This window comes from Zootoca vivipara, chromosome Z2, assembly GCF_965207765.1.
Source record: "Zootoca vivipara chromosome Z2, rZooViv2.hap1.1, whole genome shotgun sequence".
Lineage (NCBI taxonomy): Eukaryota > Metazoa > Chordata > Lepidosauria > Squamata > Lacertidae > Zootoca > Zootoca vivipara.
In genome coordinates, this window is record NC_142585.1 from 26,167,259 (window position 1) to 26,183,722 (window position 16,464).

Below are 16,464 nucleotides of genomic sequence, written 5' to 3' on the forward strand. Positions count from 1 at the left end.
TTGCACACTAGCGGGGCACTTTTATGCATATCAGTGTGCCCCATGTCTTAGTGTATCAAAATGCCCCAATGGACATTTTCAGAAAACTAACAATTATTAATAAAACCACTGAACTTATTTAAAAATGAGCCTTGCCTTTTGATCGCACAGTGCCCAATGTGAAGAGCGTCTTAGACGCTCCATTGGTTCAGCCTCTGGATGCCTCTGGATGCATCTGTTGCATTTGTACCCCATTATTAGCACTTACATATTTTACTCATTAACTGATTTGTATTTCACCTTGCCCTTCTAGGGTGACGACAGCAGTAGTAATACTGTAATAAAATTATCCAGTTAAAACAAACACCATACCTTCTAAAAATTGAGCGGCAGTAATAATTACAAAGGCAATGAATAAAAGCATTTAATAAAAAGCTTGAGCATTTAAAAGTGGGCAGAAATACAAATGTCTAAAGCTTTTTTCCTTAAACATTTTTCAAGATTAGGGCTACGTCATGTGTTTCCTGCAAGAGAAAGCTGTGCAGTCACAGGGGGCACAATTTGCACACATTATGTATCTCAATCATTTAAGATGATTAATTGAATCGTACTGATATGCTGAATCTTGATGTAAGTTTCTCCATGAATAACTCCCGCCCTCAAACAAAAACAACCCCACACACTATTAATGCAATATTGGCCATGCAGGTCAATGATGGCAACTTTAAAAATGAAGATGAAACATTTTTATTATTTGTTTCAGCTGAGGATTGTTGAGTAGCTGGTCTTATACAGGCATCCCTGAGGCTAGTGTCTCAGGTCAGGTCCTGGTGGAGAACAATAAAAGGCCCTCTGCACATGGTCAAAATCAGCCCTCCTTTACCAGCACCTAACATTTCCCTGCAGTGGCTCCAATCATCAAAAACTGTTCCTGACTCAAATCTGGCTTGAATTAACCCATACTCTCTCCCACCTCTTGGAAAAGAAGAACAAATGTATATTGGCCCTCTGCAGATCTAACATATCTCATCCTATTAAGCCACAATATGCCCAAGCCTTGTCTACACAGTCCCTCTCTTTCCTCCTCCTGTCACAGCATGCCACAGTTGAAGACTTCATGGGTTAATTAATCATGGATTCCTGCTTCATTAGAACTGGGAAATTGAGGTTACTGGGATTGGGGAAACTTATATCTGAATGCAATTTCACCCAACATGATCCTGGTAACCATAGATTCCTGGTTCAGACATAACAGGGGAGAACTATTGGTTAACCCAGGAAATCAGGGGCACATCAAGAGGGAGAAAGGAAGAGGTAGTAAACAAGGCTTGGGTACAGCTTGTCTCAATAAACTGAGATACATTATGCCAAAGCCAGGGCATTAAGAGGTGAGAATTCAACCAAACAATAGAGATAACCGGACTCAAGTAGAATGGGTACTTCACAAATACCTTTGGGCGTTTCCATTCCACTTTCCCCAATGGAGGAGTGTTGTAGAAGAGAGATGCATCGGAAGCTGGAAATTCAGGGTCTTCAAAGAGCTTGCCTTCTTCAAGGCATTGCCGCTTGAGTTCATAGTAATTTTGGTCCTTGAAGGGTTTTGCCGCTGTAGAAAGCATGGTGATCTGTCCAAAACCAGATGAAGACAAATCGTTTTGTAAAAACTGTTTAACCAACATATCAGTCTGTGACATGAGCAACAAGAAGCAAATCCTCGGCAAGGCCAATAATCTTTACAAATGATGGATTGCAAATTAAAAGAAGGGTATGGGTACAGCAGAATTGATGGGATGAAGAGTAATAAAGAGCTATGTGCCTAAATACTTGTGGCATTCTCTCTCTTTCATGAAGGATAATGCCGGTGGAGGCTGGTCCATTGGGGCAAATGTTGGGGTGCTGCCCACCAACTTCATTCTGCTCTGAGCCAGTATAGTCTACTCTGATTTGATTCCTGTCATTTTCTACCTTGTCCCTTTAAACAGAGATTCCAACGATATGAACACTGCTTCTCTGGAGAAGAATTCAGCATTACCGCAGGCTCTTTGTGAATAATGCAGTATTTTTTTTGGACCATGCAATTGGGTGCCCATGGGTATTTCTCATGGGACTGACACCCTCCCAGAAAAGCAGCTGGCCCTGAACCTTATTATTGCATCATTCACATGCAACCCACAACTTTGTAGCGTCACACCATGGTGAAATGATTTCCATGCCACAAGTACCTTGTTTGATGTATAATTAATGTTAATATTAGGCAGGCATCTTCATTGCATTGTTTTCTGTCTGCCTAGTTTTGTTGTTGTTGTTGTTGTTGTTGTTGTTGTTGTTGTTGTTGTTGTTTAGGCCAGCTGAATCATAGAATCAGAGAATTGTAGAGTTGGAAGGGACCCTAAAGATCTGGTCCAACTCCCTGCAATTCAGGAATATAAACTGTCCCATGTAAGCTATTTTAAAGTGACATATAAATCATGCTAAACAAAATTTAAAACAAAATGTACGGTATTCATCCTTTGGGACACATTACAAGAACAGAAAGTAGAAGGGCCTGGCATGCCAAAGGTCCCTGGTTTGATCCCTGGCATCTTCAGGTAGAGTTGGGCAACACTCCTGCCTGAAACGCTGGAGAGCTGTTGCCAGTCAGTGTAAACTGTATTGCGCTAGATGGATCAATGGTCTGACTCAGTATGAGGAAGCTTGCCATGTTCCTAACTGAAGATCTCACTTCATGAATCTTACGATAACCACAAAGCTTACACTATAACAAATAATTAATTTAAGGTTCCACAAGGCTCTTTGTCCTCTCTCACACAAACAAGCACTGCACATCTTTGTGGAAATACAAATAGCCTGAGATCTCAGTAGCATATGAGTGTGGGTTATGATAAGATAGCAGGCTACATTCAAATCTGATTTATATCCCTGGACAAATGTTGGAAATTTCATATCATCATCATCATAATCATCTGGTTGAGATTTGCACAATGAGCAAAGACTGAACCGGACAGCAGCAGACCCAGATGTGAGAACCTGGTTGTTGAACAGCTGCAAATTTGGGGCGGGGGTATAAAGACTGGACATGGACCAAAAAGACATTGTCCTCTTGGGTAGGATGGAGCTCGTTAGTTTGTGATATAACTCATTGGCATATATATATCTCAAAACACTGCAGTGGATAAACTGCAAATGTGTTTTATGAACATGTCCCAGCCTAAATCAGCTCAAGGGATATATTCTCTCCATATGTCTGCAAAGTGCCATGCCGTAATTCACACAGGTTGGATTTTAATGGCCATCATTCCGCACCCCCTTTGCTGCTTTCAGTGCTCAGTACACAACACTGACTAGGAATCTCCTAAAGATTTTCGACAACATCATGGTTCAGTGCATATTAAATGTGATCTAACAAGCTAAGGCTGCAGGGAAAAATAAGGTGTGACTTTGTGGGGGTGGCGGTGGGGGGGGCAGAGGAGAGGGTGTAATACTGCATGACTTAATCACCACCACAGCTATCACAATGGGAGAGGGGCTCTTCCTTCGATAATTAGAGTGGAAACATAATCAACAGAAGCACCTGCTGCCCACAAACGTTTATCACAAGCTTATAACCTTGTACTAATCGTCTATACTACGTAAAAAGATCTACCCTGTTTATCTCACTCCACCTCTGCAGAACCTTTGCAAGACAACACATTAATGAAACACAGCTTTACAGATATCCGCCATGCACGGATCTGCAGGCCTCATTTAGAGTAGCCCATCAGCCAGCTCATTCAGACGCGTAACGGCATATAGGAGCACATTACTGTCATGAGCTGTGTAATGTCACCCAGAGGAGGGATTGGTACAACATTTGGGGCTTTTTTAACTTGGAGGGTGGAGGAGGTGGGTAAGAGGGAAGGGTGGAGGAGGTGGGTAAGGACCCCACTCCCCCCCCCATTCCTAGTGCAGGGAAAGCGGGTATAGAGACGTTTCTCACTCTCTCACACAGAACCGGGGTTGGGGACCTAATTGTTAACGAACATAATGGTCACCATAATGCTTGCGCGCTCACTCAAAACACACACATTATGAACTGTTGGTTCTTTAGTTGCGAGTGCTGCAATGATATTCTCATCTTTATTATATATTATGATCGCCATACAATTGCATTTAAGTGGGTTTTCCCCCTATGCACTGCTTTGAGTCCAAATGGTATTTGGGATAAATGTGGTATATAAATAAACTCACCATGACTAATGCCATCAAAAACATATAATCTGCTGGTTTTTAATTTCGGTCTTCAGTTTAATGGAAGATACATTTTAAAAAGATCTCTACAGGCTGCTTTTCGATCTAAGTACACCTAGGGCTTGATGAAATCAGTCAGTAATGATGTTTGTTTTTAATTGCTGTATATCTGTGATTTATAGATTTTATTTTTTTGTAGCCCCCTGGAGGAGGCTTTTAAACCAAGATTGGCTGGAACACGCTGAGTTGCCATAAAATGAAATCCCCCTTCCCTCAGCCTTTTGGCAAACACTCTAGGTTTGGGGCAGATTCAAGACAGATAAAAGGATGTACTTCGTGTAGTTAAAGCTATGAAATTTGCCACCACAAGATGTGGTGATGTTGGCTACCTACTTAGAGCTTTAAAATAAATTAAGGCAAATTTATGGAGGATAGAATGATCAGTTGCAATTATGGTTATTACGCTACCTCTGTGATTAGAGCCACTATGCCTCTTCATAATGCTGCTGGTGGGTTTCTATAAGCTTCTGACAGGCTGTTGTAGGAAATTGGCTGGACTAGATGGGATTTTCGTCTCCCAGGGCTCTTCTTACACTCGTAAGATCCAGATGCAGCACCAAGACTTGGCAAGGCTGATCCAGCTAGATAATAGGTAGCCAACGTGATGCCCTCCTTAAGTTGGAGGTGCCCTCCATAAGTTGTGGACTACAACTCCCATCAAGCACTGCCAAGTCAGGGCTGTAGGGAGTTATGCTCCAAAGTTTCTGGAGAAGACCACATTGGCTACCGCTAAACGAGATAATGCCCTTGAAATAAAGTAGGAAATAGCCAGAGGAGGAAGGTAAGTGGGTTAGTGGGTGGCAGCTGCTCTTCTTCCCACTCTGTCTCCTCCCCACCCCCGTTCTGTTTTCCACCGCATGACAATTCCCATTGGGGAATCCCAGTCTATTATCTAGTTTTCATTGGGTGGCAGGGGTACAATTCTCGAGAAATAAACAGTAAATTGCAAGAACTCGGGCCAGGAGGAAGATGAATTTCAAGTAAGTCTTCAAAAGGTTTTATTTATGTAATGATAAAATGAATTCAAATAGGAATCAATTCCAGTATGATAATGAGGCAAATAAAAATAAATTCCAGTGAAAAAATCCCAGGACAAGGCCCTGTTTTGCCAATTCTTCATCAGCAATGTTGCCTCAAACATACTTGGTACACTCGGACCATTAAAACATTATCATTTTCCATCTGGGTTCCAGACTGAGATCATCTACACACTTTGAGGTTTCAACATTATTGTGATTTATTTTTAGTTATGCCGTAAGTAACCCTATTAAATGGCACATAATGGATGATGAAATTTGTTTGTTTTTGCACGATGCCTTCAGAACTCTCCATGCAGCTGTGTACAACCCTGAGAACTCTTCCATCCACAAAATTGGCTCCAGGGGGTTGCAGACTAGCTCTGAGTGATTTCAGATACACAGTGTAAGAACCACAAGGAACCATGATCTCTAAGGTTGCCAACTTTTTGACTTGTTCACATAGCTCAGCCTTTAATAGCAGCTTAGTATGCCGGAATTAGCAGGTGATAATATTTAAATCCATGCAATGAAAGATAATCCTTGCATACTGAGCACTTTTCTGATTGGCAAAGTTATAGTGGCCAGTTGAAAAGCTGGCAACCCTTGTATCTTCCGAAAAACTCAGACTTGCTTTGGAATCAAGAACACACCTGACGCCTTGGCATGACTTAATTTTGAATTGTGTGAAAACATGCAGAGTTAATCCCCATGAATAGAATAATTGGTTGACTGAATCCAACTATGGTTCAGCAGTTGCCCTGGGAGGCTACTTTCCCCCAATTTAGTTTTGCAAAATACTTGGCCCATTAAGTTGCATGGTCCTCTCACCAGGTCCTGTCAATTAAGCAGTTCGAAAGCACCTCAAAGTGCAAGTAGATAAATAGGTACCGCTCCGGGAAGGTAAACAGCATTTCCGTGCACTGCTCTGGTTTTGCCAGAAGCGGCTTAGTCATGCTGGCCACATGACCCGGGAGCTGTCTGTGGACAAACACCAGCTCCCTCGGCCATTTAAGCCCAACCCCAGAGTCATTCGCAACTGGACTTAACTGTCAGGGGTCCTTTACCTTTTTTTTACCATCTAAACAGAGGGGTGATATAAGACTCATTAAGGTTCCTAGTTCCACTTATCTGAGAGTAAACTACCACTGAATTCAATAGGGCTTACTTTTGAATAGACATTGTTAGGACTGCACTACAAGCCCAGAGTTTAGAATGGTCTAATTGTACCTATGTGGGTATATTGACTCTGCATAGGCATACTGAAAATCATCATGGAATCATAGAATTGTAGAGATGGAAGGGACCCTGAGGATCTAACCCCCAGCAATACAGGAATATGCAGCTGTGCCATATGGGGATCAAACCTGCAACCTTTGCATTATCAGCACCACGCTCTAATCAACTGAGCTATACAGTAATCCAGTTTTGTTTGCATTTTAATTAGAAACTGCCTAATTTTCCAACCCATATGTAAAATGAAACCCATCTGTCCTTCAAAATTTGCACTTCTCTAAATGTTGTGGCACAGTTCTTCAACCAAACAATGTGCATGAAAAGGTATATATTAGGTAGTCTTAATAGCTCAGTTGGTTAGAGTGTGGTGCTGATAACACCAATGTTGCAGGTTTGGTCCCTGTATGTGACAGCTGCATGTTTCTGTCTTGCAGGGGGTTGGACTAGATGATCCTCAGGGTCCCTTCCATCTCTACAATTCTATGATTCCATGACCATTTTCAGTATAATAGTAATAATAATTTATTATTTGTATCCCGCCCATCTGGCTGGGTTTCCCCAGCTACTCTGGGCGGCTTCCAACAAAGATTAAAAATACATTAAAATGTCACACATTAAAAACTTCCCTGAATCTGCCTTCAGATGTCTTCAGATGGACACCCAGCCCAAACCCCCTGATGATCTCTCCCAGCGGCTTCATATAGATGTTAAAAAGCATGGGGGAGAGGACAGAACCCTGAGGCACCCCACAAGTGAGAGCCCAGGGGTCTGAGCACTCATCCCCCACCACCACTTTCTGAACACGGCCCAGGAGGAAGGAGCAGAACCACTGTATGACAGTGCCCCCAGCTCCCAGCCCCTCTAGACGGTCCAGAAGGATGTTATGGTTGATTGTATCAAAGGCTGCTGAGAGATCCAGCAGAACTAGGAAACAGCTCTCACCTTTGCTCCTAGCCAGCCAAAGATCTTCAAGCAGCACGACCAAGGCAGTTTCAGTCCCATGATGAGGCCTGAATCCCAACTGGAAGGGATCCAAATGGTCCGCATCCTCCAGGAGCGCCTGGAGTTGTTCAGCAACTGCCCGCTCAATCACCTTGCCCAAGAATGGAAGATTTGAGACTGGGAGATAGATGGCCGTACTGGCCGGGTCTAAAGATTTTTTTAAAGAAGTGGTTTAATGACCGCCTCTTTCAGCGGGTCTGGGAATGCTCCCTCACAGAGGGAAGCATTCACCACCCCACAGAGCCCATCGCCCAGTCCTTCCCGGCTTGCTTTTATTAGCCAGGATGGGTAAAGATCAAAGAGACAGGTGGTTGGTTTCACGCATCCAAGCAGCCTGTCCACATCCTCGGGGGTAACAGATTGAAATTGATTCCATGCAACTTGACCAGACAGGGCTCTAGCACTCTCCTGCCCCGCCCCTGCTCCCACGGTGGTGTCTACCTCCTTCCGAATCTGAGCGACTATCTGCAAAAAACTTTGCAAAATCGTTGCAGGAGATCTTGAGGTCTTTACAAGGCCCCGATGGTAAAGGTGATTCCGTTAAATTGCGAACCACCAGAAAGAGTCTCCTGCTACTATTTTCTGCAGATGCAATAGAGGCGGTGAAGATTCTGCCTATGCAGAGTCAATATACCCACATAGGTACAATTAAAAAAGGGTAAAGGGACCCCTGACCATTAGGTCCAGTCGTGACCGACTCTGGGGTTGCGCGCTCATCTCGCATTATTGGCCGAGGGAGCTGGCGTATAGCTTCCAGGTCATGTGGCCAGCATGACAAAGCCGCTTCTGGCAAACCAGAGCAGCACATGGAAACGCCGTTTACCTTCCCGCTGTAGCAGTTCCTATTTATCTACTTGCACTTTGATGTGCTTTTGAACTGCTAGGTTGGCAGGAGCTGGGACCAAGCAACGGGAGCTCACCCCGTCACAGTGATTCGAACCGCCGACCTTCTGATCAGCAAGCCCTAGGCTCAGTGGTTTAACCACGGCGCCTGTCTCCTGCTACTATTTTCTGCAGATGCAATAGAGGCGGTGAAGATTCTGCCTATGCAGAGTCAATATACCCACATAGGTACAATTAGACCATTCTAAACTCTGGGCTTGTAGTGCAGTCCTAACAATGTCTATTCAGAAGTAAGCCCTATTGAATTCAGCGATTCAATAACTCTATGATTCCATATTATTGAAAACAACATACAGAAATGCATTCTATTAGTGAAAATTGCTTGCAAAAAATGTGTATATTAATCAAAACTACATACCCAAATGTGTTTATCAAGAGAAATTTGGCCTGATTGCTGATCGATTCCTGTGAGAATTTCTTTCTAAAAATAAAACATAAAAATTGTCAATAGTTGCAAAGATGTATACAGTATTTGAAAAAAAGGAGCTGAGAGAACCAAACTGACAGAAATGTCCATCCCTGGTCATAGATGGATGGACAGGTCAATCTATTTCTCCTTTGTGTCCCTTTCACCAGTGTCCACTCACATAGGAATCCATTCTGTCCTGTTTCTGTATTAAAGATGCACTCCTAACGATCTCTATTCATATGTTTCACTAAATTCAACTGGGCTTACTCCCAGGCATGTTGGGGGTTATGACTGCAGCCTAATCTGTGATGGTCATGATCAGTGCTTTTTTCTATTAAAAAAAAAGTTTAGCAGTACAGTACTCTCATTTTCCTACTCATATTGAAATACTGCCCCTCAATGAGGCCAAACTTAGATTCCCAAAATGTTTAGGGGTATGTGTACCTGTGTACCCCCAGAAAAAAAGCACTGGTGATGATGATGATTAAAAGCAGCATGAAAATTAACTTTTAAATGCATATGTTAATATGCATTTGAAACCTATTTTCTTTCTCACAAAATAGACATTTTCAAATGCTTTTGGGACATGGAAAATCTGAAAGATCACTGTGCTCTAATCCCTGTGTGAGTCTGGCAGGCGTGGATCTGGTCATTTCATGACAGAATTCATACAGGCTGAATTCCTGAAGCACTCCAAGTGCAATAGGGCACAGACGGGAGTCAGGAAACGATCCTGAGTGTGAAAGCAGGTATGGAAGCTTGCTTCCAAACTATGATTTCTGTTAGAAGCACAGAAGAGTCTCTCTAGTTTCATCTGTGAAATGCTTCAAGGTATGGAGATTCTACAAGCCTGCCATGAATTCCAATCCATCTGAAACTTATCTCTACCTTTCCTGGGCTAATGTGCAGATCGGAATGCAACTATCTTTGAAATTTGTCCTCCTCCAACTTTTGCAAAGCAGTTTTCAGCTACAAAAAAACCCAATGATAATACTGCTATGCACTTTAAAGTGCATATTTTAGGGTAAAATGTATTTAGAACTGTACACACCGTAACAAAATACACATTTATATTCCCCGATAAAATATTCATTTAAGTATGAATTTTATGTTGAATTTTTTTAATGTGTGGTTTTATGCAGAAATGAGATGGAACTTTTGAATGAATGCATGCAAAATTAACCCGGATGAAAATAGATTGATCCCTCTCTTTCTATTAAACACTCAGTTTCATCTTTAACTGGGCACCTACCTTTCAACATTTTGCAGACAGAAATAGGGACATGCTTGTAGCACTCATTCCAAAGATTACAGCTCCAATTCTCATTCCAAGGATTACACTGCCACTGTTACACTGGATTGTGGCTCCACTCTGTCTACCCTGTAATATTCAGCCTTCTGCCAATTTTAAACCATGGGGAATGTTTGTTGTTTTGATTACCAATATATGCAGGGGGAAACCCTATTGTCCTCCAATAGATTACCAGTGCCTCAAAACATGTATTTGCAACTCAGTCTATGAAACAGCAGGCAATGCATTGCACTAGTGTCTCTTAAATTACTGAGGTGCCACTGTTACAGAACTAATAAACCAGCTGCAACATTGAGCCTTCTTTCACTTGTTCATCATATAGCCAGGCATGTGGCATACATAGCCTGTCAGAAGTGCCTTTGTGCATTCCTTAGGACACACAGGACAGTCCCTATGGAACAGAATAAACAGACACACAAATCTGACATAAGAAATGACAATAGTCAGAAAACAGTAGGACAATATTTTGAATAATTCAGTCTACCAGGACACTCTAAGGATCATCCTTGAACCAAGGAATTTCAAAGGGAGCCACAAAAGTGATACTGCTGGATTACAAGTAAATCAAGAAATTCAGCTCTATTGAGTTGAGTCAGAAAGCAGACAATAGTTTCCAATTGAATTTTGGAAATTAACTAGTCTCTGTGTTACCTGGCTGATAGTTTCATCACACACCACTTCTGTTGTAAAGGGCCACTGTGCTTATTCTGGCTCAAATTGAATTGCCGCTATCTGTACCTTTTGCATTTCATTTCCCTGTAGCCTCAGGGTTTGCCACCAGTCCCCGCTGTGGTGCATATATTTACGAAAACACTTTGTGCATCCAATGACAAGTTCATGCCATAATAAATTTGTTGGACTTTGAGGTTAGCCTTTGAGGTTACCTGTGTCTTAAGGTTCATGCAAGATGTGAGATGAACCCTGAAGAACAACAGCTCCCAATTGTTCACACTAAACATGTGAAAAATGCACCCTCCACTGGCAAGAATTGCTTAGAGGCAGTGCTTTATAAGCACAGGTACGGAAAAACAGCAACAGCTGGTGTGTAGGACAGTACAGCACACAGTGACCCACAGATTTTGATCAAGGATATTTTTACAAGGGCACAAGCAAAGAATACTTCTATATTCGTATCATGTGCAGCTGGCACTGAGTGTGAGATTTCCAAAACACTGCTCAGTCTTCGCTTGTTGTGCATGTCTGTTTCTATTTCTGCCTGCTAAATCAAACAGATTTTGTGCAAACTTATCCTCCGGAAAAATGCACATGTGACCCTGTTTTGGAAGTCATTATTGCATTGGGCCTAATTTTTCAAAATCTTGCACACTAAAATCCAGTCATTTGTCCCACTGACAAAACAAAATCCTTTTGTATTCCTGCACTCAGCTCAGTGACTGCTGCATACTCTTTAACAGGAAGATATTGACAAATGAATCCTGTAAATATTGTCATTGCAGTTAAACCAGTCACTTACCTGGATTGAACCAAGTGTGCACCACGAGTTCCTGAGCTGCTAGGCAAACGCACACAGAAAGTCCGAATTTTCTACTGCAAACAGAGAACTCCCGGCTTCTTAACCTGAAAACTTTTTGGACTGTACCAAGATCTAATGATTTGAGGGGGAGGTTCATAGTAACTTTTGTCTACTTTTCCCTCCTTCTCTCTTGATTATGAGTCTTGTGGGAAAATAAAACACAGCTGGAAAGGAGCTTTCTTTGGTTCATTCCTGGGACACATATGTTAAAGAGAATTACCGTTAACTTCCTGTTTTTTAACAAACAAGGACACATTAGGAAGGAGGATACAAGACAGTTTGTGCAGGAATTCCTTTGCAATAAACTGGACAGGCGTTGGCATGCTTGTTATTATAGGAGGATAAAAAAATGAGTGGGCTTGTTTGTGAAGTTGTCTTGCGATCTCCACATGGGTAAAAATGCAGAAGGCATTTTCCCTGCCTATTTTTATGCTGTTTCTCTTTGGCAGCAAAAGTCAACAGATTTTGAGCTAGTAAGAGATAAACTATGAATGTCAGCTTTGTCACCAAGCAATCAGTTAAGGCTGGTCCATTAGAGAGACTGGGGCACCAGCCCACCATCTCAGACAGCCCCCACCTGCATGCCTTCTTCCTAATATCCAATCTGGAGTGCGGCGCTGGTTCTTGGCTTCCTTCCTCTTCCTCCTGATTTGCGTTTTTAGAACTTAGCAGGGAGAAGGATGAGGACAAAATCAGTGGACCCTTATGGTCATTAGCTCTTGCTCCACCAACTGCTGGCCTCTCTGTCTTCCGCCTTGACTGTCCCAGTGGACACAGGCTGCCACTGTAGCCAGTGGTGCAGTAGAAAGGGGCACAGGTCTACAGTGTTGTTCAGAGCAGAAGCAAAGATGCCATCTGCCAGAGAACCAGGTTAATTGATGGGCCTTCCTTATTCTGGTGAGCAAATGAGGTGATAATGAGGCTTTCAAGTTTCTTTGTGACAGATTATCATTAGAGGAAGTCAGAGAATGAGGGAAACAATCAAGCAGAGGCTAGATACTCTTTCCTGGGGTTCCTACTTCATGCTGATCATTTAAATGCAATGCATTTGCAAGATTGCTTGCATTTCTAATTAAAAACTACAAGCAAACCATTACTACTACTACTACTACTACTACTACTACTACAGTTATATCCCAACTTTCCTTAAAGGAGCTCAAAGTGGTGTAGATAGTTCTCCTTCTCCCCACTTTATGCTCACAACAATCCTGTGAGAGGGGTTAGGATTAATGGCAGTGATTGGCCCAAGGTCACCCAGCAAGTTTCATGGGTTAGTGGGAATTTGAACCCTGGTCACCCAAGGCCTAGTACAACACTCTAACCAATACACCGCCACTGTCTCCTCAGAAGGGGTGGCTGTTTGCAATGATCAGCCAGTTAGTGTAAGCCTTAGTAACAGTGTAGTGGTTAGAGTTTCAGACCAAGTCCTGGGAGACCTGTGTTCAAATTCCTTCTCAGCCACATGAAAGCTCACCTGGGTGACGTTGGGCAAGTCTCTCAGTTTAAGCCCAACCTGCCTTGCAGTGTTGTTGTAAGGATAAAATGGGAGGGGGGGACCAAAGAACCATGTGTGTCACCTTGAGCTCCATGGAGGAGAGGTGGGAGATAAATGCAATAAATAAACAAATAAAGCATTAAGTCATCCCCTTTGGAGACCTTAGTGGGGGGAGAAAATACCTGGCCCACCAAGTGGATCCAGTTGCCCACACTTGCTTTGAAAAAAGCTTTGGGCTGCTCATTTGTGCTGGTGGTGTGGTGACAACTTTCAAAATTGGGGCAGAATGGGTCAAATCTTGAATAAAGATTTGCTGTGACTTTCCCTTTTCGTATTACCTTTGCCTTCATTCTTAGAAAATTACATTTTGCCTTTCCTGAATTTCAGTACTGGTTAGATATACCCTTCCCTGACTTTCAGCATACTCAGATCAGAGATGGTTCCATTGCTCTCACAAGTTCATTTTGGGGTTGCTCATTTGATGCTTCAAATCCCATTGATCCTGGTGGAACATGAACAAGCATTCTGGGATCAAGCTTTGCACCCTGCTTCCCACTCCCCTCCATTAGTGGCACATGCAAACTATTGTTTATTTTATTTCTGGGTGCCAACGGCAAGCCCCAGACTTTTGAAAACACACAGCAAACACTGTTAGTTAACCTCTTTTGAGCAACGGCTGTGCTCAGCATAAATTATTAATAAGATTGCCCTGTGCGAATTGCTTAATAAAACATGAGTTCGTTTCCAGCAGAGATTCTCCCCAAGGCAACATGTTTATTTTATTTTTTCTAATCTAAGCAGTTTTGTTCAGAGAAGGGACCCAAGAGAGGAAGTGTTTGGATCCACACCACAATCCGGAAATGGCCTTGCTACCTGTTTACATGGCAAGATGGCTCAAATCAAGGATACTGCATCAACCTGGGGAACCAAAATCCTGCCAAAAGATCTGCTACAATTTTAGCTATATCTAAACAGGACATTTCTTAGATAGAACCATCTAAACGGGACATTTCTTAGATAGAACGTTTTTGTTTTTGTTTTGCTTTATCTGACAGATAGTAGCTTAAGTACAGCTGCATGTAAACATTAGTGTTGTGCAGAGCATTTGTCCTGTACAGTGGTACCTTGGTTCTCAAACGCCTTGGTACTCAAACGCCTTGGCTCCCAAACGCCGAAAACCCAGAAGTGTTCTGGTTTTTGAATATTTTTTGGAAGCCAAACATCTGAGGCGTTTGTCGGCTATGGTTTCCGGGGCACCTGTACCAATCAGAAGCTACGCCTTGGTTTTGGAACATTTCAGGTGTCAAACAGAATGGATTAAGTTTGACACTTTTGTTTTTGCTATTTATTTTGCGTTTTTGAGGCTTTTTCGGTTAATTTGTTTTTCTGACTGTGTGGAACCCAGTTCAGCTACTGATTGATTGATTGATTGATTGTGTGACTGCAGAAACGGATAAAAGCCCCCCATCCAAACAATGACTATCATTAGTGCACGTGAGAAAAAATTATAATTTTAATTTTTATCATCTACAATATTGTCATTTATTTTATAGTACAGGACATTGATTATTGCTTTCATTTTATGGATCAATGGTCTCATTGGCTAGTAAAATTCATGTTAAATTGCTGTTTTAGGGGTTGTTTTTAAAAGTCTGGAACGGATTAATCCGTTTTGCATTATTTCCTATGGGAAAACATGCCTTGGTTTTGGAACGGACTTCCAGAATGGATGAAGTTTGAGAACCAAGGTACCACTGTATTATTTCTTTCTATCAACCTCTATCAATTAATGAGAAAAGAAATTGGATTCCATAATTATCAAAGGACAGGGAAAACCTTTGGTGAATACCTGGTGAAGCAGAGTAGAGTGCCCCTGCTTATTTTAGAGGTGGATGAAGGGTACCTGTGAGTGCCCTTTCTTTGGTTCTGCAAATCATCTTACCTGTGGTTCACACTCTGCATCATTCCTAGATGTCCACACTTCAGTTAAAGCCCAGGGGAAGACATCATGAACTTTTTTTTTTCCAAATCAGGAACCATGAGCAGCCACGGGGGCTGCAGAGGACTGGAGAAATGTTCACACTGGAAAGAAAAACACACACACCATCCTTGGCTACCTTGCCATCAGTCCTCAAAGCCACACACCCATGGAATCTTTGAATCCCAGAATCCATGGAATCTTTGTATCCCGAGGGTCATCTAGTCCAACCCCCTGCAATGAAGGAATCTCAACTATAGCACCCATAAATTCTAAACAGATTCGCAAGTGCTCTGAGAATGAGGCGGTGGGGGGCGGGGGGGGAGAGAGAGAGAGACTCTTTTGTAGAGGAAACCTAGTAAGAAACAGGAGGCCAGGTTTTCGCATAGTAATGCTACTGTCACTAGCATCAATGCCAGTTCTTGTTAGCTACTGAGAAAGAGATTGGGAAGGGAACCAAAGGTTCATCTAGTCCACGGGTCCCCAAACTAAGGCCCGGGGGCCGGACGTGGCCCAATCGCCTTCTAAATCCGGCCCACGGACGGTCCGGGAATCAGCATGTTTTTACATGAGTAGAATGTGTCCTTTTATTTAAAATGCATCTCTGGGTTATTTGTGGGGCTTAGGAATTCGTTCATTTTTTTCTCCAAAATATAGTCTGCCCCCCCACAAGGTCTGAGGGACAGTGGACCGGCCCCCTGCTGAAAAAATTTGCTGACCCCTGATCTAGTCCATGGGTAGGCAAACTAAGGCCCAGGGGCCAGATCCAGCCCAATCACCTTCTCAATCTGGCCCGCGGGCGGTCTAGGAGTCAGTGTGTTTTTACATGAGTAGAATGTGTCCTTTTATTTAAAATGCATCTCTGGGTTATTTGTGGGGCATAGGAATTCGTTCATTTTTCCCCAAAATACAATCCGGCCCCCCACAAGATCTGAGACATAGTGGACCGGCCCCCTGCTGAAAAAGGTTGCTGACCCCTAGAACCCCTTGCAATGAAGGCACCATGTTGGCTACCCCTACCCTACCTTGCAACAGTTCCAGGTTTGGTTCTATGGGGCCTTGGTGCTGCTGGGTTTGGGTCATCTGGCTCTTTCCTGCCAGCCTCAGGTGCAGAGGATTCTTGATTGCTGCCATCAGGCTCAGCTCCAGGAACCTGGTCCGGCTGCTGAACCTGGTGGTGCAGCCTTATCTGACAGAATCTTGGTAACGGTTAGACTCTGGGACCGTGCTTGGAATGAACTATTTTGAATTAACAAAGCCCGCATAATTGGTTAAAGAAATATATATGGTATTTTTTGAATTACACCTGAAAG

The 16,464-nt window shown here is 42.8% G+C and overlaps 1 protein-coding gene across 1 annotated transcript in view; it reads right to left on the bottom strand.

The window, feature by feature from the left end:
* The window catches only part of CAPN6 (calpain 6), a 59,663-nt gene extending 47,908 nt beyond the window's left edge, over positions 1–11,755 (bottom strand). Inside the window, exons 1-3 of the mRNA XM_035113581.3 lie at positions 11,619–11,755; positions 8,782–8,844; positions 1,431–1,604 (exon numbers count right to left, since the gene is read on the bottom strand). Coding sequence (XP_034969472.1) covers positions 1,431–1,598 — 168 coding nt within the window. The 5' untranslated portion in view covers positions 1,599–1,604; positions 8,782–8,844; positions 11,619–11,755. The remainder of the gene's footprint in view (positions 1–1,430; positions 1,605–8,781; positions 8,845–11,618) is intronic.
* Between the last annotated feature and the right edge of the window lie 4,709 nt (positions 11,756–16,464).